The sequence below is a fragment of the Marmota flaviventris genome, chromosome 7 (genome assembly GCF_047511675.1).
Source record: "Marmota flaviventris isolate mMarFla1 chromosome 7, mMarFla1.hap1, whole genome shotgun sequence".
In the NCBI taxonomy this organism is placed as follows: domain Eukaryota; kingdom Metazoa; phylum Chordata; class Mammalia; order Rodentia; family Sciuridae; genus Marmota; species Marmota flaviventris.
The window spans coordinates 144,728,987-144,752,467 of record NC_092504.1 but is presented as its reverse complement, the minus strand read 5'-3'; the positions used below and the strand labels follow the sequence as shown (position 1 = coordinate 144,752,467).

General features: G+C 53.1%; 1 protein-coding gene across 1 annotated transcript in view; it reads left to right on the top strand.

Moving 5' to 3' along the window:
- Positions 1-23,481, top strand: part of Usp53 (ubiquitin specific peptidase 53) — a 54,269-nt gene that overhangs the window by 4,450 nt on the left and 26,338 nt on the right. Inside the window, exons 2-4 of the mRNA XM_027952329.2 lie at positions 12,051-12,708; positions 19,958-20,050; positions 22,428-22,562. Of these exons, the coding sequence (XP_027808130.2) occupies positions 12,565-12,708; positions 19,958-20,050; positions 22,428-22,562 (372 nt within the window). The 5' untranslated portion in view covers positions 12,051-12,564. The remainder of the gene's footprint in view (positions 1-12,050; positions 12,709-19,957; positions 20,051-22,427; positions 22,563-23,481) is intronic.

Genomic DNA, 23,481 nt, shown 5'->3' with positions numbered 1-23,481 from the left:
CATGAGCTTGTAGAAGAGCGAGGCTCAGGGAAGACATAGTCCAGTCAGCGGAGTCGCACTGAGGCTTGGGGCTTGCTCATTGTACTCAGGAGTGACCAGCCTGTGGCTGGAGGGGAGAGTTCCACGTCAGGGAGGTGGGAGAGGCTGGAGGCATAGGTGGCGGGCAGAGGGATAGGGCACCTGCAAGTGAATGTCTGAACCCTGAAATTCACACGTTGATACCTAATCCCCAGGGCAATGCTATTAAGAGGTAGGGTTTGGGGGGTGATTAGGCCCAAAGGTGAAGAAAGCTTCTGAGCAGGATCAGTGTCCTCAGGAGAGGCTGAGGAGCCGCCCATCGCTGCCCACCGTGGTCTTGCACCTCTGCAGCCTGCAGAAAGGAGGGCAGTGGATGATTCTGTTGTTCACAGTAGGCCAGGCTGTGGACTCTTGTCATTGTAGCCGGGATAGGCTCAGTCCAAGGTCTTGGGGGGCTTACTTGTAAGGCTGTTTGGGTTTTAGTTGGAATGTAAGGGTCCTGAGTGCCAGGTTTTGAGCAGAGGAAGGATGTCCTGGTCTAATTTGGAGGCTTTCCTTGGTGGCACCTAGGGTGGACTCAGATCCTAGGTGAGGTGGAAGCTGAGAGGAAGTAGGCATCTCTCCTGGCAGAGCAGACAGGACCTGGTAGACTAGGTGCCCACTGGGACTGCAGGGAGTCAGAATCTGACCTGGGAAGATGGAGTTGCCCCCGTGGGTTGAGAGCCAGGAAGAAGGCACCTGTGAATCAGAGCCCAGTGCTGAGCCTCGTGCAGGCAGAGGAGGGGCTTCCTGCCACAGAGCCTGCTCTGCCAGGGGCTCTGGCATGTCCTCGTGGTGGGCTGCGGGGCTCCTGCTCCTGCACACACACTCCTGCCCCTCTGTTTCCAGCAGAGGTCAGGGAGAGGCAAAAGCAGTGGGAATAAAGGGCAGTTCTTATCCGGCTCACAGAAATAGAGCCCAAAGTGGAAGACATGGGACGGTACCTAAAGTTCTCTTGTTTTGTTGGTGGTGCACAGCACTTTCCTTATTTAACGTTATTTTCTTGCTTTATCAATTCCCTAACATGTTTCTCCACTCCTGAGCTCCTGGAGCAGCCCTGCTTCTGTGTGTCTGACTTACTCCTTCATGCTGTAGCCCCTCAGCTTTGTGAAAACAGAGGCGCCTCGGTGACAGGGGCTGCACAGCACTTGAGCTTGCCTCAACTCTGCCTGCTCCGTCCACCTGCTCTGGTTACCTGAAGTGACACCTGAAGTACTTTACCAGCAGGTGTCGGCATAACAGTGGCAGGACTTTTGTGACAGGTTTGTGAGGACACAGAAAGATACAAACCCACAGGATAAAAGCAGTAATACATTATAGTTTGTCATAATTAAAAACTTTTCATCAAAGAACTCTTGAGAGTCAGGGAGACATAGAGCCTGGGAAATAACAAGCAGGAGATTTGAACCCCCTTCCCCTGGACAGGTGACCTGAGTGGCACACGCGCATGTGTAAATTGCTGGGAACCAAGTCACGGTGTACATGCGTGTTCTGGTTCCTGTGAGTGGTGTTGGAAAGGTGGACAAGGTGGACGGTGCAGCTGCCACTCATGTGCGAAGGTGGGGCTTAGGAGAAGGAGATGCTCAGAAGCTTGGGAAAGCACCTTGGCAGTTTCTGGGAGCGAAGCATGCACGTCACCTGGCAGCCCAGTAGTCCCAGTCCTCGGTGTTGCCCAGGAGAGGGGAGAGCACGGACGAAGGACGGGGCCTGAGTGTGCATGGCTGTGTGCAGGTCTGCAGGTCAAGGGATGGATGTGTTGGTATGCCCACACAGAAGAATGGCGCTGTGAAATAAAGGCACGGAGAGCTGGCGATCTGTCCAGCAAATCCATGAAACAAGTTGTATCCCAGTGCTAGAAATCAAACAAAAGATGTCATCTGTGAGATTCTAGACAGGTTGAAATGGTAGGGACGGAAGGCAGATCGGTGTCTGCTCGGGTTGGCTGTATTAGTTTTCTGTTACTGTGTAACAGTGACCACAGATTTAGTGGCTTAAAGCGATGACATTATTTCACAGTTTTAGCAGGCCAGGCTGCTGATGGGCTCACCTGGGTTCTGGGCTCTGAGCCCCACAAGACTGAGTGTCTGGAGGGCGGCCTCTGAGCTCGGTCAGGGAAAATGCCTCCAGGTCCAGTCGCGTTGCTGGCCTGCAGGTCCCATTGCTCGTGGGCCCCAGGCAAGTCTTTGCTCGCTGTCAGCCAGGATCTGCTCTCTGGTCTAAAGGCTGCTCCATTTCTGTCCTGGGCCTCCAAGGAGCAGTGGGACATCAAGTCCATTTTGTCCATGGAATGTGAGATGTCTGGCTTTCTTTGACATGAGCCAGAGAAAGCTCTCTGCTTCTAAGGACTGTGTGATAAGATCAGGCCCAACTGAATACTCTCTATGCCAGGACCATCTGTGCCATACGGCAGTTTACCAAGGGGTTGGTGTCTCCTCTTAACCACAGGTTCCAGGGAATGGGGTGTAGACCTGGGTGGGGTGTGCACCTGAGCCTGCTGCTTCATACACGAGCATCACCCAGGATTTGGTGTTTCCTCTGAAACACAGGTTCCTTGGTGGAGTGTGCACCTGAGCCTGCTGCTTCATATGAGAGCATCACCTAGGAATTGGTGTCTCATCACAGTGTAGTGGGTGTAGACTGGTGGGGTGTGCACCTGAGCCTGCTGTCTCACGTGAGAGCGTCACCAAGATGTTGGTGTCTCATCACGGTGCAGGGGGGTGTGGACTTGGGTGGGGTATGCACCTGAGCCTGCTTTCTCACATGAGAGCGTCACCAAGGTGTTGGTGTCTCGTCACAGTGTGTTGGGGTATAGACCTGGGTGGGGTGGGCACCTGAGCCTGCTTTCTCACATGGGAGCGTTGGTGTCTCATCACAGTGTAGTGGGGTGTAGATCTGGTGGGGTGTACACCTGAGCCTGCTGTCTCATGTGAGAGTGTCACTAAGGCGTTGGTGTCTCGTCATGGCATAGTAGGCTCTGGACCCGGGTGGGGTGGAGTGCTCTTAGCATGGCCTTTGTGATGGACCAGGGAGATTTTCAGGGGCAGAAGCATTGTATGGCTTGGTGTGGGGGTGATGACATTACTGTGTCAAAGCTCGCTGAACTGTCCGCTAGAGGTGTGATTGTGTGGACTGACTTCTCTCCTATAAAAGCTGGTTAATGTTAAAACCCTAGATATAAAAGTACTGACTGAGAAAACTGACTTCCAAATTGTGTTTATCTTGTTGAGTAGTAAATATACCACCACATAAATAGGGTTGAGAAGAGGGGGCGAGCAGCTAGAGCTCTGGGTGTGAGGCGCTTGGGCCAGCAGAGGGAAGGAGAAGTGGCTGCTGACTGTGCCTCACCTTCTCTGGGTGCGTTCTCTGTCACGTCCTTCTCTCTGCTCTAGGTGCTGTGCTGGAGGTCCTAAAAACAATGATCTGAGCAGCTGTAGCCCCAGGCTGATCAGACCCAGGAGCATTTGAGCACAGCATGGGCTGCAGTGTGTCTGTCCTGCTGTCCTGCTGTCATGTAGAAGAGTGCTGACAAGAGGGCACCGTGCGCCACCCCAGTGTGGCGGGCATCTGCAAGCCTCTGTCCCTCCTGGAGAACCCTGCCTTCCCTCCTTTCCCTGTGGTCTGTTAGGTGTTTACGTGTCCACGACTTGCAGACCCATTGTCTAGCCTTGGACTTTTTGCCACGATGCTCTTGGTTACCTGAGCGTGTACTGGGCCTCTTCCTGCCTATTTCATAGAAATAGGTTCATCCTCTCGTGCCCGGGCCCTCTGAGCTGATATAGCCATCAGGGCAGAACCTGACCCTGTGCTTCCTTCTGTGCCCCATCTACTTCTCCCAGTTACTGCTCCTCCTGCACTCATGCAGGACCACGTTGTCTTTCTTCCATGTTCCTTAACCAGCCTTGAGGTCACCACTTTACGGTGCAGTCACTACTCTCAAATCCATCTATTCACTGACATGGTCTTTGCAAATAACAAGTGCAGTGGTCATTTCTGTGCTTCAAACAAACAAAAATGTACCACCACCCAAGAGGTGAGGGCTGTATGTCTTAAGTGACCTTCAAACCCGCAAGAGGTCCCTGTCTCTCCCTACCTTGTGCTGTGGGGTGCAGGCTGCTGGCTCCTCCTGTGGACCTCCTCACCTTGTGCTGTGGGGTGCAGGCTCCTGGCTCCTCCTGTGGACCTCCTCACCTTGTGCTGTGGGGTGCAGCTCCTGGCTCCTGTGGACCTCCTCACCTTGTGCTGTGGGGTGCAGGCTCCTGGCTCCTGTGGACCTCCTCACCTTGTGCTGTGGGGTGCAGGCTCCTGGCTCCTGTGGACCTCCTCACCTTGTGCTGTGGGGTGCAGGCTCCTGGCTCCTCCTGTGAACCTCCCCACCTTGTGCTGTGGGGTGCAGGTACCTGGCTCCTGTGGACCTCCTCACCTTGTGCTGTGGGGTGCAGGCTCCTGGCTCCTGTGAACCTCCCCACCTTGTGCTGTGGGGTGCAGGCTCCTGGCTCCTGTGGACCTCCCCACCTTGTGCTGTGGGGTGCAGGTACCTGGCTCCTGTGGACCTCCTCACCTTGTGCTGTGGGGTGCAGGCTCCTGGCTCCTCCTGTGAACCTCCCCACCTTGTGCTGTGGGGTGCAGCTCCTGGCTCCTGTGGACCTCCTCACCTTGTACTGTGGGGTGCAGGCTCCTGGCTCCTCCTGTGAACCTCCCCACCTTGTGCTGTGGGGTGCAGGCTCCTGGCTCCTCCTGTGAACCTCCCCACCTTGTGCTGTGGGGTGCAGGCTCCTGGCTCCTGTGAACCTCCCCACCTTGTGCTGTGGGGTGCAGGTACCTGGCTCCTGTGGACCTCCCCACCTTGTGCTGTGGGGTGCAGGTACCTGGCTCCTGTGGACCTCCTCACCTTGTGCTGTGGGGTGCAGGCTCCTGGCTCCTCCTGTGGAGCTCCTCACCTTGTGCTGTGGGGTGCAGGCTCCTGGCTCCTCCTGTGGACCTCCTCACCTTGTGCTGTGGGGTGCAGCTCCTGGCTCCTGTGAACCTCCCCACCTTGTACTGTGGGGTGCAGGCTCCTGGCTCCTCCTGTGGACCTCCCACCTTGTGCTGTGGGGTGCAGCTCCTGGCTCCTCCTGTGGACCTCCTCACCTTGTGCTGTGGGGTGCAGGCTCCTGGCTCCTGTGGACCTCCCACCTTGTGCCTCGCGTGGGGCTTCTTCCTATGTGGGTCTCTTCTTTCTGTGAATCCTACTCTGTTCTCCACGTGTGCATGAACCTGGTAGGTGTTCCCAGGGTGTGGCCCCCTGACTCCCGCTGGGGCCTGTGTCCCCACTCTGGCCCTGTGCTGTAAGGCTGCTGACTCCTCGTGGGCCTGTGTCTTGTTCCCTTTCTGGAGCTCAGCAGCTGCTGGCTCCGTGCTCCTTTGTCTGCGTGGGACAGCTCCTGTATGTTGCTCCTTCTCCTTCTCCTGCCTCTTTTCTTAGACACTGCTCTGTGTGTTTATTAAACGTCTTACAGTCTCCTGTCATGTCTGAGTTTCAAAGATCTTTGAATTATTCTTTTCTATGAGTCCTGTCTTCCTTTTTATTCAGCACTTATGTTGCTGTATGCAGAAGCGTTATGACTCTCCTGACACCACCTGGTTGGCCACCTGTGTCTAGTCTACCTTTTGCCATCCTGCCCGTGGTTCACGTCCGGCCTTCTCCTGCCCTGGGACACGCCTGGGCTCTTCCCGCTTCTGGGCCACGTCCTGGCTCCTCCAGCTCCTTGTCCACGTCCTGGCTCGTCCCTCCTGTGTCTACTTCTGGACTCCTCCGGCCCATGATCCACATCCTGGCTCCTCCCACTCCTAGTCCACGACTGGGCTCCTCCTGCTCCTGGTCCACGACTGGGTTCCTCCTGCTCCTGGTCCACGACTGGGCTCCTCCCGCTCCTGGTCCACATCCTGGCTCCTCCTGCTCCTAGTCCACGACTGGGTTCCTCCTCCTCCTAGTCCACGACTGGGCTCCTCCTGCTCCTGGTCCACGACTGGGTTCCTCCCACTCCTGGTCCACATCCTGGCTCCTCCTGCTCCTAGTCCACATCCTGGCTCCTCCTGCTCCTGGTCCACATCCGGGCTCCTCCTGCTCCTAGTCCACGACTGGGCTCCTCCCACTCCTAGTCCACGACTGGGCTCCTCCTGCTCCTGGTCCACATCCTGGCTCCTCCTGCTCCTGGTCCACATCCTGGCTCCTCCTGCTCCTAGTCCACATCCGGGCTCATGCTGTTCGTGGTCCATGTCTAGGCACATGTTGCCATTAGCTCTTCCTGGAGCCTCAGGGCGGTGGCCCAAGTGATCTCAGAAAAGGAATGCACCTACTATGGCCTTGACAGAAGGCAGTGCCAAGGATGGACTCTAGCTGTGGGTTGTGCAGGTTCTTGATGGTGTTGAGTCCCACAGGCCACTCCAGCAGGGCATCCCAGGGCCCTCTCCCACGGGTGCCCCGCCTCACACCGAGGGTGTCCTGACTCCAGGTTGACAGGGACAAAGCAGTGTTTTGTTTTAATCTGAGATTTTCTGTGGCTGAAAGGTATATTTGGAGCAGTTTCATTTTCTGGGTGGAGCTGTGGATATAGTGGGTCTCTGCCTGCTCTCTGGGCTGCTGTGTTTCCTGGAGGTGAGCCCCGTCTGCAGCTCTCTGGGCTGGTCACCCTGTGGGTGCTGTCACTGCAGCGCCTCATCTCATTCTTTTCTCTTTTTGGCGGGGGGAAGGATTTTGCCCTTGATTGTTTGCTTTTTGGGGTTTTTTTGGTAGTTTTTGCCTCCAGCTGATTTATTTTCAGTTCCTTGCTTTCTGTTATGATCAAAGCAGAATACCTCTGTTTGAACAGCATCCTCTAAGCTTTGACATGCATTGCTTTGTCATCAAGTTCTGTATAGTTGGTAATTTCCCTTATGTTTTTCTATTTAACCAAAGCGTCAGTTTGTTTACTTCTAATTTATACTCTAGACAACAGTCTGCTGCTTAGTGGCTGTGGGTTTGGGGGACCAGATGCCTGCAAGGTGCCTGTCACTGGGGGTGTGCTCATGATAGTATTCACCCCAGGACTCTCCTAGGCCTGTGTCCAGTTCCTTCCCCTATGACGGCTGCTCTGAGATCCCCAAGGGGTGGCAGGTCAGCTTTGAGGTGTTGGTTCAGCAAGACAGAAGAGGCCGCTCTCCAGAACATACTCAGTGACCACCCAGCTTCCTGGCAGACAGGGAGGGCAGCGGCCAGCAGCACATACACCAGCTGCAGGAGCAAGGGTGCCGAGGGGCTGTGGGCCAGAGCCCTCCCTGGGGCCTAGTGTTCCTCGGGCCTGGCGTTCCCTGGTAGGTTTCCCACAGAGTGTAACTGGTAGGCGTGGATCAATCTGGAGGGGTCCCCTGTGGTCAGGCTGTGACTGAGAGGGGTGCTCATGGTGTGGGGTCAGGAGAGAGGGTTTTGGAGGTGGCCACCAGGAGACCACTGGACAAGGTGGGTGTGTGGGCCACCACTGTGAGGATCAGGAGGTGCTGATGGCAACGTGTGTGAAGCCTCTGGGGTCCAGGATCCTGCTCGGACACCTGGTGGGCATAGTCTCTTAATGGGCACCTCTTTGTGTTCTTCATGATTCGCCCACTACCTAGAGTCTCAGTAAAATAGCACTTTCATTTTTGGGGGGATTCTTAGTGTTGGGTTATTGAGGCTGAAGTGAGTTTTGTTTTAATTGCTGTTGCCAGCGCCTATGATCATGGAAGCACCTATTTTACTAATCAGCATGAACGCAGGTTCCTCTCCCTGTCCCCACCAGCAGTTTCGCCTGGGGTTCCTGCTGTTCGAGGGGGACCAGTGCATGCGCACCAGCAGCCTCTGGGCAGGGACCTGTGCCCCCAGCTCGGTGGTGGCCGGCCTCAGGACTCAGTCGCAGTCATACTCTGCTCTGGTGTGTTTCAGTGAGGTATAAAATGGAGCCACACGGGACCCCCGGGCCCTTCAGCCGTGCCTCATGGTGACTGACGTCAGAGGGGACTCAGGGCCCAGCGTCTGTGCTGAGGTGGAATCCTGGACATCCTCTGCTAGGCACAAAACCAAAATTCTAGACTTGTAGGGAAACCAGAGAGTGGGATAAATCCAGTACCCGGTGTCGGTCAGTCCAACCCCGTGGCAGTCTCTGGCCTGCTGTTGTAGGCTTGCCTTTTCTTTTTCTTTCTTTCTTTTCTTTTCTTTTTTTTAGAGAGAGAGAGAGAGAGAGAGAGAGAGAGAGAGAGACAGAGAAAGAGAATTTTAATATTTATTTATTTTTTAGTTTTCGGCGGACACAACATCTTTGTTTGTATGTGGTGCTGAGGATCGAACCCGGGCCGCACGCATGCCAGGCGAGCGCGCTACCGCTTGAGCCCCATCTCTAGCCCCTTGCCTTTTCTTTTAAAAATAGCGTTATTGAAATACAATGGCATATACCATGCAGTTTAGCTGGGGGGACCGCTGGCCCGTGCTCACTTGTGGGGTGGGATCTGGATGCTGTCTTCCGTGGCTGGTTCCTGACACTAGCACAGGGTTTCAGAGCCTGTCCAGGCTACAGGGTGTCCACTCTGCACTGGGGAGTGACCTTTGTCAGTGTGCACACCAGCCTGTCACATGTGCCCATCCACGCACCTGTGATGCACGTTGGGGCTGCTTCCACAGTGAATGACGTCAACTCTTCTCTGCACGGTCTCCCCAGTGTTTGTTCAAAGAGTAAACATGGAATCGCATTTGCATTCCTGGAATAAACTCTGCTTGTCGTCATTTGCCCACTAGTGTGCCACTCTTGCACATCGGTGGACTGCGCGGGGGTTTAGCCTTGTGCCTCTGCAGTCACGTGTCCCTTGGTCTGAGGTTTGTGACTTCTGGTCTTACGTCGTGTCGGCTTTCCTGAGAAGATTCAGGAGTCCTCTAAGGTTGGTCTCCCCCGTGGTCTGCAGCAGCTGTTCAGAGCACTGGGTGAAGGGTCTTGAGCTTCGGAACCGGCTGTCATTTTCAGTGGGAGAGCTAGGTCTGCCTCCTTCCCAGTCTCTCCAACTCCCTGGTCGTGTCTTGGATGAACGTTGTAGTTGATGTTTACAAGCGACGGCCTGTCCTTGTAGACTTTCAGAGTCACCTGTGAGACTGAGCGGTCTTCTTTCATGGTCACTGTGCTACTGTGCCCGTGGTCACCTGTCTTATTGAATCCATTGGTGTGTAGATTCTCTCTTTTTTCCTTAGCCAGGCGTGCAAAGACTTTCGTCTCTTAGTCTTTGTGAACTTTTGTTTTGGATCCCTTCTCTGCTGTTCACGGCTCACGGTTCCAGCCCTGCTCGCCTCTTCCCCACATTGGAATATTGTTCTCCATTTTTTTTTTGCTCCAGTCATTTCAGTCGAATTCTAGGAAACGCTTAGTCCTTTGCAGAGTATCTGCTCGGCTTGCTTTTTTCCCTTTCCTTTCTAGAGATCCTGTTAGGTGGGTATGGATACTTTGATATTTTATCCAAACCTCTTTGCTCTTAAACATGGTGTTTTCTCTGTGTCTCTTTCCTTTTTTAGGACTTTGTAGGAAAACGCCTGAGCTTGACTTGATGCTCCCCGTGTTCCTCCCCGGTAGGTTCTGGTGAGCCTGACCGTGGACCTCTTGGCTTGAGATGGCCTGCCCATGCCTTGGTTTGCTAGGTTGCTGCGTCTCCTCCTGCAGTGCTCCCTGGGCCCTGCGGTTGGGGTGCTCCCGTTACTCTCTGTGTCCGTATGCCCGCCCAGCGATTCCAGGCAGAGGGCTGCGGGAGCGGCGCTGGTGAGCTGGAGAGGTCCCAGCTGCCAGTGGCCCTCTGTGGTGGAGGACATGGGCCTCACAGTCACTGTGCTCATGCCACCCCACTCTGCCGTGGCTGTGCTTTCCTGAGGCAGTGACAGATGGCCCCGCGGTGGCAGCCGTGGCTTTCTGTCATGTCGCAGAGTGGGATGGAGCCTGTCGTGGCCAGAAAGCTCTGCCCAGGCCTGGCCGGTGGTGCCCTCCCTGTCCCACAAGTGCGTCTGGTTGTCCAGGTCCCGTTCTGTTTCTCTGTGTGTCCTCAGGGCGGGGTGGCAGGGCAGGAGCAGTGGCACCTTCTGGTCTGCCGTGCTGGGCAGGATCAGGAGCCATGCACCTTAGTCTTCTGGGCTCATCAGTGACCCTCACCAAGCCGCGTGCCTCTGGGCAGTCCCTGTTCCACATATCTCAGCACTTCCGGACGGGTGTGTTCAGAGAGTGTCGTGCAAGGAGTCTTCTTCAGGAATGGAGCTGACTGCCGTGCTGAAGGCGTGAAGGCAGACCCGAGCCATTAGGAACTTGGTCTGCACAAAGGCTCAGGGATCCTTGAGGTCACTTCAGAGGTGGAAGCTGCAGTGTGACATGTGGCCTTTGATGCAGCGGGCTGTGCTGGACCCTGCTCTCTGGGTAGGAAGGGGCCGCTGTGAGGATCCTGGACCCAGGGCCAGGCAGTGGCAGGGGTGCGTGCCCTGACCTCGGCTCCCCACTCCGATGCCCTTCTTCATTCCCGGGTGTTTGGCATCCCCATGGGTGTTGATCAGTGACACTGCGCCGTTCTGTGTCACCCTCATGTGCTGTGAAAGTGCACTGATGACTGTTACCAATTTCAAAGCCACAGAAAGTGCTCTCCGAGGCCCTGAAACTCTGTGGTTTGTCCCCTTCCTCCCTGCCACCTGCCATCCTCGTGGGGGACATCTCCTGCCACCTTGGACTTGCCGCTCCCGCACTGTGCCATGTGTACACCAGCTCAGCATTTCTGAACGTCTGTTCCTTGCTCTCTGGAAGCTTCTCCACCCATCCATCTTCATGCAGGTGTGACCTTCTCAGCAAGGCATCCTCGGTGGCCACATGGCAGCACTGCATGCCCTTCCTCACCCGGCCCTTCTGTGGGCACTCACACAGCCTTCCAGCACACAGCACGGCCTACCGTACCTCCTGGGACGCATGGACAGCCTGTCCTGGTGTCCCCTAGGATGTCTGTCATGGTGCCACCTGGGACATGTGGCAGCCTGTCCCTGTGTCCCCTCGGATGCCTGTCACCGTGCCCCTGGGACATATTACATCCTGTCATGGTGTCCCCAGGAGGCACCACATCCTGTCGTGGTGTTACTCAGGGCACACTGCAGCCTGTCACAGTCCCCTAGGGCTTGCTATGGCCTCTCATGGTGTCACCTAGGGTACGCTGCAGCCTGTCACCGTGATCCTTAGGGCATGCTGCAGCCTGTGTGGTTCCCCTAGGATGACTGTCGTATGTCACCCAGTACACACTACCCTATCACGGTGTCCCTGGGGACATGCTACAGCATATTGTCCTGTCATCTTTAGGTCTCCACAGCATGTCGCAGTGACAAGACCTGCGGGCCTTCTCTGGCTGTCCTGGCTCAGCTCCAGGACCTGATCATGCATAGCTCAGTAAGAGTGTGGGGAATGCCAAAATGGGGCTTGTCAGGGATGAAGCAGAACTCTGTGGTACTCGGTCCAGAGGGTGAGCATTTGAAAGCCCAGTAAGCCAGGAGCATGCGTTCAGGAATAAGGTAGAAATTTATCTTAGTTCACTAAGATTTTTCAATTAATTTTCTGCCAAGTTACACATACCAATTTATGTAAAACTTGCTTCTTGAAAAATATGATTCTGTGTATAAAAGACAATAAGGAGTCTGTCTGTACGTATGTATGTTTAATAAACAGCAGCTTAGTATTGACAGGATACCTCCTGAGATCTCACTTAATTCTATTTTTGGGGAAATGTTTTCTTCATTAAACTATTCGTTGAACATTGAAAGCCTGGGGCAGGTAGTAATTCATGTCATATCAATGTTTTTAAAAACTCGCAATAATATTTTTCATATTTTAGAATGTTTTTCTAATCCTTTTTATGAGTTAATTCCATGCTTGATTTTCATGTTCAGCTGGCAAAGTAGGAATCTTCTTGAGCCACTTGTGCTTTTATTCAAGCATTTCTTTTCTTTCTTGTAGGTTTGCTCTGAGGCCACATTAATGAGACACGTGGAGTCACCTTTGACAACATCACCTGGGAGAGACTGATGTCTTAAAAAGCCACGTGGACCACAAATAGCGGAGGAGCCGAGTGCCAATGCTGCGCCTTTTAGTATCATCGATATGTTTGTTAAAGCGTCAAGACAGAGGATTTGTGCATGAAGAAAACAATTTGTTCAATAGTGTTATTTTTAGCAGCTTTTAAGAACTCTCATCTTACTGTGTACACCGCTCCTACAGCATCTAAGACGTAAAAGTCTCCACCTTGTCTAAGCAGCTTTCCTTTTGTTCCCGGGAACTTCATCGGCTGACCTGGTTCCTGCGCATCCAGGTCTTCAGAGGTTCTGCACCAGGGAGACATGGACTTGGGGGCTCAGGCTGCACTGCGGGGCTGCAGTGGGCTTCAGCGGACGGTTCGAGACGTCGCTCATCGCCCTCAGAGCCCTCGCCTGCGTGTGTGGGTCCTGGCGTCGGTGCAGACCGTGGCCTGAGCATGGCCTGGGTGAAGTTCCTGCGGAAGCCTGGGGGCAGCCTTGGGAGAGCCTACCAGCCTGGCAGCACACTGTCACTGGCACCCACCAAGGGCCTGCTGAACGAGCCTGGGCAGAACAGCTGCTTCCTCAACAGCGCTGTCCAGGTGAGCCGTGAGGCGTCTCCCCCGAGAGCAGAGGCGCTGTGGGACGGGTGGCTGGTTGGTGGTACTGTCAGTGGGGACACAGTGGGCATTTGGGCTTTTATGGTAAAGGGAGATGGTTTTTCACCAGGATGGGGTATGACTGTGATGTTATAAAGCACTCTTATTTAAAATGTTCAGTTCATTAAATATCACCTTGCTTTCCATCAGCCAACACTCCCTGCCTTTCAGAAGACATTCAGGGACGCCCCAGTAGAGAGGATCAAACGCAGCAGCTGTGTGGCTGCGAGGGTAATGGAGCTTTCTCAGTGGTCACACCCGCTCCCCCTCTGCCGTGGCCGTTCTGCCTGCTCTGGGGCCTTGACTTGAGCACCCCTGCACTGGGGACATTGAAGGTTGATCCTTTGGCTTCAGTTCTTGCAGAAGCTCTTTTAATTACAAATTGTACTGTCCTACTTTCTTGCCTCAGATAAGTGGCCTTTCCTAGGTGTACCCTGGTTCATATTCAGAAAAGTTCCAGACTTTTCCATCTTCCTGAGAACTGAAAGGAGCACTGCTTTAATAAGCAGATTGGGACTGTCAGGCATGGAGACACCTGTGTCATCGAGGCCCTCCACATGGGACAGATGTCACAGATTGTCAGGTGCACGGACATCTGACTGATACTTCATGTCCTGGTGGCCTTCCAGCTGAGAACAGACGTCAGGGACTATGTCAGGTGTGCAGAAATGTGACTGACAGCTGACTTCTCAGTGGCCCTCCACCTGAGAGCTCACCTAGAGACAGAAGATCAATGGAATTAAGAGAGCATTGGTCCTCATTTCCTTTAAGACCCCAAAGGAGCCACTGTTCTGTCCTGGCATGGAGATTTCTTCTGCTGAAGGGAACTGGGTGTGAGGAGATGTCCCATATCAAGAGACGTAGGGCCAGCAGCTTCAGGAAGGTGTGCTGCCAGAGGGTCTGCACATCAGACCTTCTCCTGCTCTTTGGTCTTAGCTCCTCCCTCGGTTTCTGTATTTCTCCTTAGTTCCTCCAAAACTATGTAGTTCAGGAAACAAGGCAGGTAACACGAGCAGATTCTCAGGATGTTCACAGGAGACAAACTCAAGGGCTTCCTATTCTGAGTTGGAGGACCCAGTCACACAGAGGTGACTGCTTAGGGACTCTCCTGTCTCCTCAGTGTTTCCTGTCCCCCTGTGGAGGACCCAGTCACACGGAGGTGGCTGCTTAGGAACTCTCCTACCTCCTCAGTGTTTCCTGTCCCCCTGTGGAGGACAGAGTCACACAGAGGTGGCTGCTTAGGAACTCTCCTGTCTCCTCAGTGTTTCCTATCCCCCTGTGGAGGACACAGTCACAGGGAGGTGACTGCTTAGGAACTCTCCTGTCTCCTCAGTGTTTCCTGTCCCCCTGTGGAGGACCCAGTCACACGGAGGTGGCTGCTTAGGAACTCTCCTACCTCCTCAGTGTTTCCTGTCCCCCTGTGGAGGACCCAGTCACACAGAGGTGACTGCTTAGGGACTCTCCTGTCTCCTCAGTGTTTCCTGTCCCCCTGTGGAGGACACAGTCACACAGAGGTGACTGCTTAGGAACTCTCCTGTCTCCTCAGTGTTTCCTGTCCCCCTGTGGAGGACCCAGTCACACAGAGGTGACTGCTTAGGGACTCTCCTGTCTCCTCAGTGTTTCCTGTCCCCCTGTGGAGGACCCAGTCACACGGAGGTGGCTGCTTAGGAACTCTCCTACCTCCTCAGTGTTTCCTGTCCCCCTGTGGAGGACAGAGTCACACAGAGGTGGCTGCTTAGGAACTCTCCTGTCTCCTCAGTGTTTCCTATCCCCCTGTGGAGGACACAGTCACAGGGAGGTGACTGCTTAGGAACTCTCCTGTCTCCTCAGTGTTTCCTGTCCCCCTGTGGAGGACCCAGTCACACGGAGGTGGCTGCTTAGGAACTCTCCTACCTCCTCAGTGTTTCCTGTCCCCCTGTGGAGGACCCAGTCACACAGAGGTGGCTGCTTAGGAACTCTCCTGTCTCCTCAGTGTTTCCTGTCCCCCTGTGGAGGACCCAGTCACACGGAGGTGGCTGCTTAGGAACTCTCCTGTCTCCTCAGTGTTTCCTGTCCCCCTGTGGAGGACACAGTCACACAGAGGTGGCTGCTTAGGGACTCTCCTGTCTCCTCAGTGTTTCCTGTCCCCCTGTGGAGGACCCAGTCACACGGAGGTGGCTGCTTAGGAACTCTCCTGTCTCCTCAGTGTTTCCTGTCCCCCTGTGGAGGACCCAGTCACACGGAGGTGACTGCTTAGGAACTCTCCTGTCTCCTCAGTGTTTCCTGTCCCCCTGTGGAGGACCCAGTCACACGGAGGTGACTGCTTAGGAACTCTCCTGTCTCCTCAGTGTTTCCTGTCCCCCTGTGGAGGACCCAGTCACACGGAGGTGGCTGCTTAGGGACTCTCCTGTCTCCTCAGTGTTTCCTGTCCCCCTGTGGAGGACACAGTCACACAGAGGTGGCTGCTTAGGGACTCTCCTGTCTCCTCAGTGTTTCCTGTCCCCCTGTGGAGGACCCAGTCACACGGAGGTGGCTGCTTAGGGACTCTCCTGTCTCCTCAGTGTTTCCTGTCCCCCTGTGGAGGACACAGTCACACAGAGGTGGCTGCTTAGGGACTCTCCTGTCTCCTCAGTGTTTCCTGTCCCCCTGTGGAGGACCCAGTCACACGGAGGTGGCTGCTTAGGAACTCTCCTGTCTCCTCAGTGTTTCCTGTCCCCCTGTGGAGGACACAGTCACACGGAGGTGACTGCTTAGGAACTCTCCTGTCTCCTCAGTGTTTCCTGTCCCCCTGTGGAGGACCCAGTCACACAGAGGTGGCTGCTTAGGAACTCTCCTGTCTCCTCAGTGTTTCCTGTCCCCCTGTGGAGGACCCAGTCACACGGAGGTGGCTGCTTAGGAACTCTCCTGTCTCCTCAGTGTTTCCTGTCCCCCTGTGGAGGACACAGTCACACAGAGGTGACTGCTTAGGAACTGTCCTACCTCCTCAGTGTTTCCTGTCCCCCTGTGGAGGACCCAGTCACAGGGAGGTGGCTGCTTAGGGACTCTCCTGTCTCCTCAGTGTTTCCTGTCCCCCTGTGGAGGACCCAGTCACAGGGAGGTGGCTGGGTCCTACCTCCTCAGGTGTTCAGGCCTCTCTGGAGGCATCCGTCTCACGTTTTTGGGTTGCTGAAGTTGCCCCACAACCCACTGATGGTTTCCTTCTCTCCTGACCTTGTGTTTCTCTTTCATTCGTGTCTTCTGTGACTGCCTTTCGGGTTCATTCATCTTTTCCTTCCTGACGTCTCATCTGCTGTCAGTCCCATTAATTTCCTATCTGTCTTTGATGCTGCAGGTCTCACTTCTGGAAGTGTCCTAACACCCTTCTCCTGGCTCTGGGTTCGTGTTCAGTCTTACCTTTTGCCTGTTAAGCACATGAAATCAGGTGTGACTCTTCTTGTGCTTTTCTGTCAATAGTGCGAATACTGGATGAGTTTCGGTGACCCATTTTTCCAGCTGCCCTCTGGGTTGTTTCTTTCCTTGGCAGTCTGGTGATCTTTTACTGCAGGTGGGACAGGTTTTGCCTGTTGAGTCGTGGTGTTTTCACTTCCTCACACTGTCTTGAACCTTGCATCTGTTTGGAAGCAGTTTGGCCACTTTCCTGCCAGTGGTGATTTGGCAGGATCAGGTCCTGCTTATCTGGCCTCAGTTTCTCTAGAGACTGCATTTCTTCTTCAGCTAATGTTCTCTGAGTCTTGCAGTTTTCGGGGGCCCCTGGGAGCAGCACATCCCTGGTCCACGGAGTTTTGTGCCTTGCTCCTGGAGTCCCTTCAGCTCTTCCCAGCTGGAGACAGGCACCAGCTCTGCCTGTAGCCCAGCCACCGGCCAGCTCCCCCGGCTTCCCGAGGCTTCTCCTGGCTGCAGAGCCACCTCGCTGACAAAACAGCACTTCAGATGGACTTTCTGTCATTTTAAAATTCAGCATTCATGTTAGTATGCAGTCTGGGAAATGTTTTTAAATACTACTAAGAAATAAATTGTTTGTGGCATACATTTTGTAAGAAAATACTAAAAGCAGACATTATTAAAGTGGATGGGTTTCAGCTGGGCACAGTGGCATGTGCCTGTGATCCCAGTGACTTGGGAGCCTGAGCAAGAGGATCACAAGTTCAAGGGCAGCCTCAGCTGGTAAGCAAGACCCTGTCTCAGAATATAAAAAGGAAAAGCACTAAGGGTGTGGCTCCTTGGTTGGGCACCCCGGGTTCAATCCCTGGTAAGGAAGGGGGGTCTCGGTACGTCAGAAGGTAAGTTCATACGCCACTTCTCAGTTCCAGTCTTTAAGTCACTGTACTGAGGAATTTGACGAAAGGTCTGTGTGTCTTCATTAAGTGTGTGTCTGTATATTGACGTTTCAGGAATGAGCAATATGTACATTAAATGCATTGATTTTTTTAGTCTCCATGTTACATTGCTGTGTGAAGGTGATGAGAAACAAAAGTTCATATTGCTAAACAGGAGTCCACCAACTAGTTTAGACTTCAGATTTTTTAATAGCGTAATATCATCATTTAAAAAAGAAACAGGATACAGATTGACTACTTAGAATGATTATTTTTGATAGAGATTAGCGAAACAGGCTTCACACATTCTGTACATTATTATGTTGAATCATGTACAGAGAAGTTTTTGTTTAAAAAAATTTAAAATGCTTTTTCTGTGACTTAAAATTCTCCTACTGCGTCCAATGGCAGCACTTGCCTTGGAGCAGACGCGGGGGCTGCCTGTCCTCGGGGTGTGCACCTCTGCCAGGAGGCGCAGCAGCTGGGTGGACTCGCGGCCTGAGAAGCCGGTGGGTGAGCCGAAGCCAGCTGTCTGCCTCTGCCTCTGCAGGCCAGAAAGCCCACCTTAGCACTGGCAGCCAGTCAAGGCAGGGGTGCCTCCGAGGGTGCAGGGGCAAAGCTAGGTTCCTCTCCACTGCTGTGGAGCGACCTGCTGGCAGCTCGTCATGGGGCCCTGCCCTGCAGTGCTGCCACAGACCTCAGCAGCTCACTGCCCATTTCCGCATTTTGCCTCTCAGATTCAAAGAATGAAATCCACGGACAGTCACGGTAGGCAAAAGTGAAAGGGTAGGATTTACCAGAGAAGAAAAGAGGAACTCCCACAAGTTGAGAGGGGACCTGGTAGCAAGCACATTTCCATCCAGTGTACTAGAGCAGAGGCTGATGTAGCTCTGGGAAAGGGCCACGATGTGGCTGATCAGTTCTTGGAAAAGTACCGATGCTCTTGGTCAAAATCTGTGCTAAACTGGTATTGAATAAGTGCCACAACTGTTGGTCAGAATCTGCACTAAGCAGGTCTTGGAAAAGCACTGGTGCCACTGGTCAAAACCTGTGACAGAGGACTTGGAAAAGTACCAGTGCTGTTGGTCTGCCGCGGTCTTCTAACTGGCCGTGCCCTTTTAGCCCTTGAGTTTGCACTCACCTGGAACCTCTGCTCGGGTCCACCCTGTGCCTGGAGAAAGGGTTGGCTGGAATGTTTGGGATGATTCTACAGGTTAACCTCATGAAGTGGCCTTAATATTCAAAAAAAGAAAAGAAACCAGAACACTTAATGGGGGCCCATACTTGTCCTCCCTTACCCCTGGGGAGGTGTGAGCAAGCGGGAAGCAGCTGGTACGGTGGTGTGCGTGTATGGTTGCTGATGCACATCTAGACAGAGCCACGGCCTGTAGTCCATAGGGCTGCTGACGCACATGGTGTCCACACTGTGCCTAGTCCCAAGTGACCCAGTTCAGTCTTCACAGAAGCCCCTAGAGTAGATATTGTGTTTGTCATCAATTTACTGAGAAAACTGAGTCTTAGGAAGTATTTTGCCCAAGTCTGACTTGAAGTTGGTAGTAGTGAACAAGAGTTGGAAGCTGAAGGCCTGCCCTTGGGGTGCTGCTGACCGTAGCTGCTCTGCATTGGCAGCTCCTGCCCTCATCCCAACCTCCTTGTGGGCGGAATGGGTTCAGTGTGGTTTGCTTTATAGTGTGATGACAGATGACAGGAAGGGAAGTTTCTAAACATTACCAAGGGCTTAGCAAAATAGTTAAGTTTTTATGATTGATAAATGGATTAATCATATTGCGTTAGTTTCAACCACTATGAAAGGCAGTGTGGAGGTTCCTCAAAAGACTAGTCACGGAACCACCATCTGGCCCAGCTACACCGCTCCTCGGTATTGATCCTAAAGAATTCAAGTCGTCATACTACAGAGTATTTGCACACAGTGTAGCAGCACATTTCATGGTAGCCCAACTATGGAACCAGCCTAGGTGTCCATCAGTGGATAAATGGTAAAGAAAATGTGAAAATACACGACGGAGTTTTATTTATCCATTGAGTGAAATTATGTCATTTTCAGGAAAATGGGAGGAACTTGAGACCATTGTGTTTAAGTGAAATAAGTTAAATTCAGAAGTGCCAATGGCCGTATATGTTCTCTCATATGTGAAAGCTAAAAGAAAAGAAAGATGGGGGAAAGAGACGCTCATGAAAATCAAAGGGAGAGCAGCAGAGGAGAGGGACCAAAGGGAGGAGGTGGGAGGTGAGGGGCAGGTGCTGGGGAGGAGTATTAGCTGGGTGGTATTGTCATTTTGTGTGCAGGTACAGCATGTAACAACAAATCCCAGTGGATGCACAACTAAAGTACACCAATGAAAAGCGTGGAGAGAGAAAAGGCAACCTTCAAAGGGAAATTCTGAAATACTCCTTTAGTTAGTGAGTCGTTGAAAACGTAGGTGGCGTTCTGTGCGTGTGCCCACCATGCTTCTGTCACCTCTGTCCTGGCCTCTGCAGGCCACCTCCACTCAGTCCACCTGGCCTTATGGTCTGCTGTCTGTCCTCCCAGAGTGCAGTTGTTCCAGGTGTCGTCCCCACCTCCTCGTCCAGGTCGCTGCCAGGCCTTCCTCTTAGCACCCTGCGCTGCTTGTTCACAGTAGGTCTTGACCGCTCGTGAGTTCTCCGCTGCTCTCTGCCTGTTTTGATTTCTCCGTGAGTCAGTGAGCGTGTTCTGCTCCATCTTCTGTGTGCACACAGTGGGTCTTATACTTGCTGCTGTTCAGTGGTTGTGCACCTCTGTTTATGTACGGAGATGAAGAAGCTACTTATCAACCTTTTGCATCTCTCCAAATATCCAAGTTTTTCACTGTGAGCAAAGTCTCACTGCTCCTTTTTCCTTCACCTCTGTTCTTTAGGTCTTATGGCAGTTGGACATATTCCGACGAAGCTTACGGGTTCTGACTGGACATGTTTGTCAGGGAGAAGCCTGCATATTTTGTGCACTGAAGGTAACATTTTAATAGATATGAAAAATTATTATCAATTATTTCTCCAAAAATTTAACTTTGATAGTTGACATATTTGGTCAGTCCTTGGCAATGAGAGTTTGTGGTCAAGTGGGCTTGCAGACACCTCTGCGGGTGTTTCTGCTCCTTCCTGCCCAGAGTGCCTCCTGGAGCAGGGCCAGGCTGCTGCCTGACCCCCACAGCCCCCACCCTGCTGTCTGTTGGGGCCGCGTTCTTGGGAGGCAGGCACCAGGCTGTGAGGAAGCCGAGCCTCTGAGGAGGCCTCGGGTGGGTGTTCTGGATGTCACCCACATGGACCTGCAGACCCGAGAGAGCCGCTTTATGTGATCACAGGTCCTGCATTCAGACCGTCCCCAGGAGGGAGTCCGTGGGGGGCAGGGTGAGCCATTCACCTGATTGCAGAGTCCCATCAAAGCAAGCGTTTTCAGGGCTCAGCTTGCAGAGTTTGTTGAGGGTAGTCAACATCTGTCCTGAGCTCAGGTTGCGCAGGGCTTCCAAGGCCCTGATGCAAACCATGGCTGCCTCTGGTGGGTGGCCAGATACGGGGTCACTGCACGGCACGTGAAGCAGGCTGTCTGGCTGGGATGGAGAGAAGGCAGATGATGGCAGAAACAGGGTCCTGTGGACAATTCATTTTTGTAACTGAAAATTTTTTGCCCAAGAATTTAAGATTGGATGAACACATTTGAAAGATAAATGTTTTTTATTCTTTTAGGTTCTAAAATATTCTTAATGAAGACACACACATGTATACATAGGAACATAAAATTAAAAACAAAACAAAAAAATTCCATGTCTTAGATTTTCTTGTTCCTGAAAAGGCTTTTTGAATAAATGGCCCCAAGAGGACCTGTTATATTGTCTTCTTTCAAATGTGGTAGGGTGTCCTTGTTACAAGGCAAAGAATCAGCCTCGTCAGATCATGGTGTCAGTTTATTTACTCTGCAGGGCGTCTGAGCATCCTGCTCTCTATGTCACCGAGTTTCCACCCTCCCCTGTCCCATGCCCCCACCCCCAAGCACTGGCTGGCCACTGTGGCCACTGCCTGCTGACCTTTTCTGCTCCTGGGATCACACGCTGCTTTCTTGGTGCATTTCCCCAGGTCCCCTTCTGTCAGTGAGGCCTGCCTGATGGCCCTGGGCAGGAAAAGCCGTGTCCCTAACTCGCCCCCACCCCTCCCCCAGCAGGCCTCAGCTGTCACCCTGCGTTCCCTTCTCTCTCTGCATTTTTTATTTTTATCTGCCCTTTCTTGTCCCACTGTTATATGTGATGGCTCATTTGCAGTTTGCTGCCATGACTGGACGGCAGCTCCTGTGCAGATGGGACCCATGGACACTGGCAGGCAGGAGGGCAGGTCACAGAAGGCCTAGGGGACCAGCACCTCAACCCAGAGTGCTGCTTGCCTGAGTCCAGCACTCATGATTATAGCTGTTAGAGTGTCTTATGTAACTGTAGTCCTGGCTGCCTAATAGTATTTGAGTCTTTATTTTTAAGTTTCTTATTCTATTAATAAAATTTTCAGCAGTAGAGAACAGGTTAAATTTTTTTTTTTTTTTTCTTTTTGGTGATGCTGCTGGGGATTGAACTCAGACCCATGCATTTTAAGCAAGCAGTCTACCGTTGAGCTACAGCCCTGGCCAGAGCAGATTCTTTAATTACTTGCCTGGCCTGACTGTGCATTGGCCTTGGAGAACTGGAGGGACCAACCCCTGAGCTTCGGCACCAGAGGGGCTCTTATTCAGGGGTTGCCTCTGCAGATCTCTGCTCTGCGACCTCCTTCCCCAGGAGTTGGTCACCGCAACTCAGCTTACTCACAAGCTTGTCTTTTTTGTTTATTTTTTGCTTAAATTCAATAAAGAAAATAGAAATCTAAAGTCATACCTACACTTTCACATTCTTGAATGATGTTTTATTGCTTCTTGGGTTTATGTTAAAAGTCTTCTCTAAGACTGGAAATTGACAACTTGGGGTTGCTTTTCTTAAGTATTTAAGTATTTAAGCTCTTTTCTGACTCTTACAAAATGCACTGTTGCATTTTTGAAAGTAGGTTCCTGCTCTTCCTGGCTGGCGGGTTCGGTTCCACCGTGGGTGCATGGAGCCTGTGGGCGCAGAGCAGCTTGTCTCTGCCTGCTCCTGCCGGCTTTCTGCTGGGCCGTGGGCGGGTTCCTCTGCTGCCAGTGGACCTTTGGTGTGGAAGCCGCCAGCCTACGCTGCGTTTCCCCAGTAACTGATGTGTGTGTGGATCTTGGAGCAAGCGGCAGTTCTGTGTTTCGCCTGAGTTTCTCCAGGTCGTAGTGACACTGCTCGGTGCTCGTGGTCCCTGGCACCAATGCACCGCTGTCCTCGCTGCCTCTTGCAGACGATGTTCGCGCAGTTTCAGCACAGCCGGGAGAAAGCCCTGCCCTCCGACAACGTCAGGCATGCGCTTGCAGAGAGCTTCCGCGATGCCCAGCGCTTCCAGCTGGGCCTCATGGACGATGCCGCCGAGTGCTTCGTAAGTGCTGCGGGGTCCCACCGCGGGGGGTCTTCCTACAGGGTCCTCCCGTGAGGTCCTCCCGCGAGGTCCTCCCGTGCAGAGTCGCCTTCACCGTCAGCAGGCGCAGCTGAGACAGGGCTGTCAGTGTGTCCACGGAAGGCCCATCTCAAGGCTGACTGTAGGTCCCCCTGTGTTTTCTGTTAAGCATTTGGTTCTGATTGTTTGTGCTACTCTAATTTTTACGAGTGTTAGGCCGTGAAAGTACTGGAAACTTTATCCACTGGAACACAGACCTTTGTAAGCCCTGTGCCTGAAGCAGGCGTCCTGCCTCGGGCCTCCCTGGGCTGCGTCGCAGCAGTGACAGGTCCTCACGGGCAGCGATCCCCTGGCCATCCCCTGGCGAGGAGAGGGCTATGGCCGCCCTGGGGAAGCAGCTCGGGCCTCACAGCAGGGGCGCGTCCTGGTTGCTCTGCAGAGCCTCCCTGGTGGGGACGCTCTGGGGCGTCACAGCTCTGTTCCTGTGCTCGGGATGTCGCCGTTTCTTCTCCCTCGTTCCAGTTTCTGTCCAACACACTCTGTGGACTCTCCTGGGACAGACCCCACGGCTCCTTCCCATGTTTCCTTAACAGCCATATTTCACCTTCCTTAAATAGGACTTTCTTTATCTATCATTTTGTCAAAGATCAAATTAAGACCTACTTATCAAGTAGTGTCTGCCCAAAGCACTCCAGTGGGTGCCCCGAGTTCCTGTGGAATATGGGGTTGGGGCACAATTGGCCTATGCTGTCAGGTCTCCATCATGGCAGGAGCCAGCCTGGCCTTGCCTGCTCCGCCGGCCTGTGTCAGAGGCATGCTCAGGGATGGGCACTCTTGGTGTTTTTTATTTATATTTGACCCATTTCTTAAAACAAATGTTTTGTACAATACTGAACTTTAG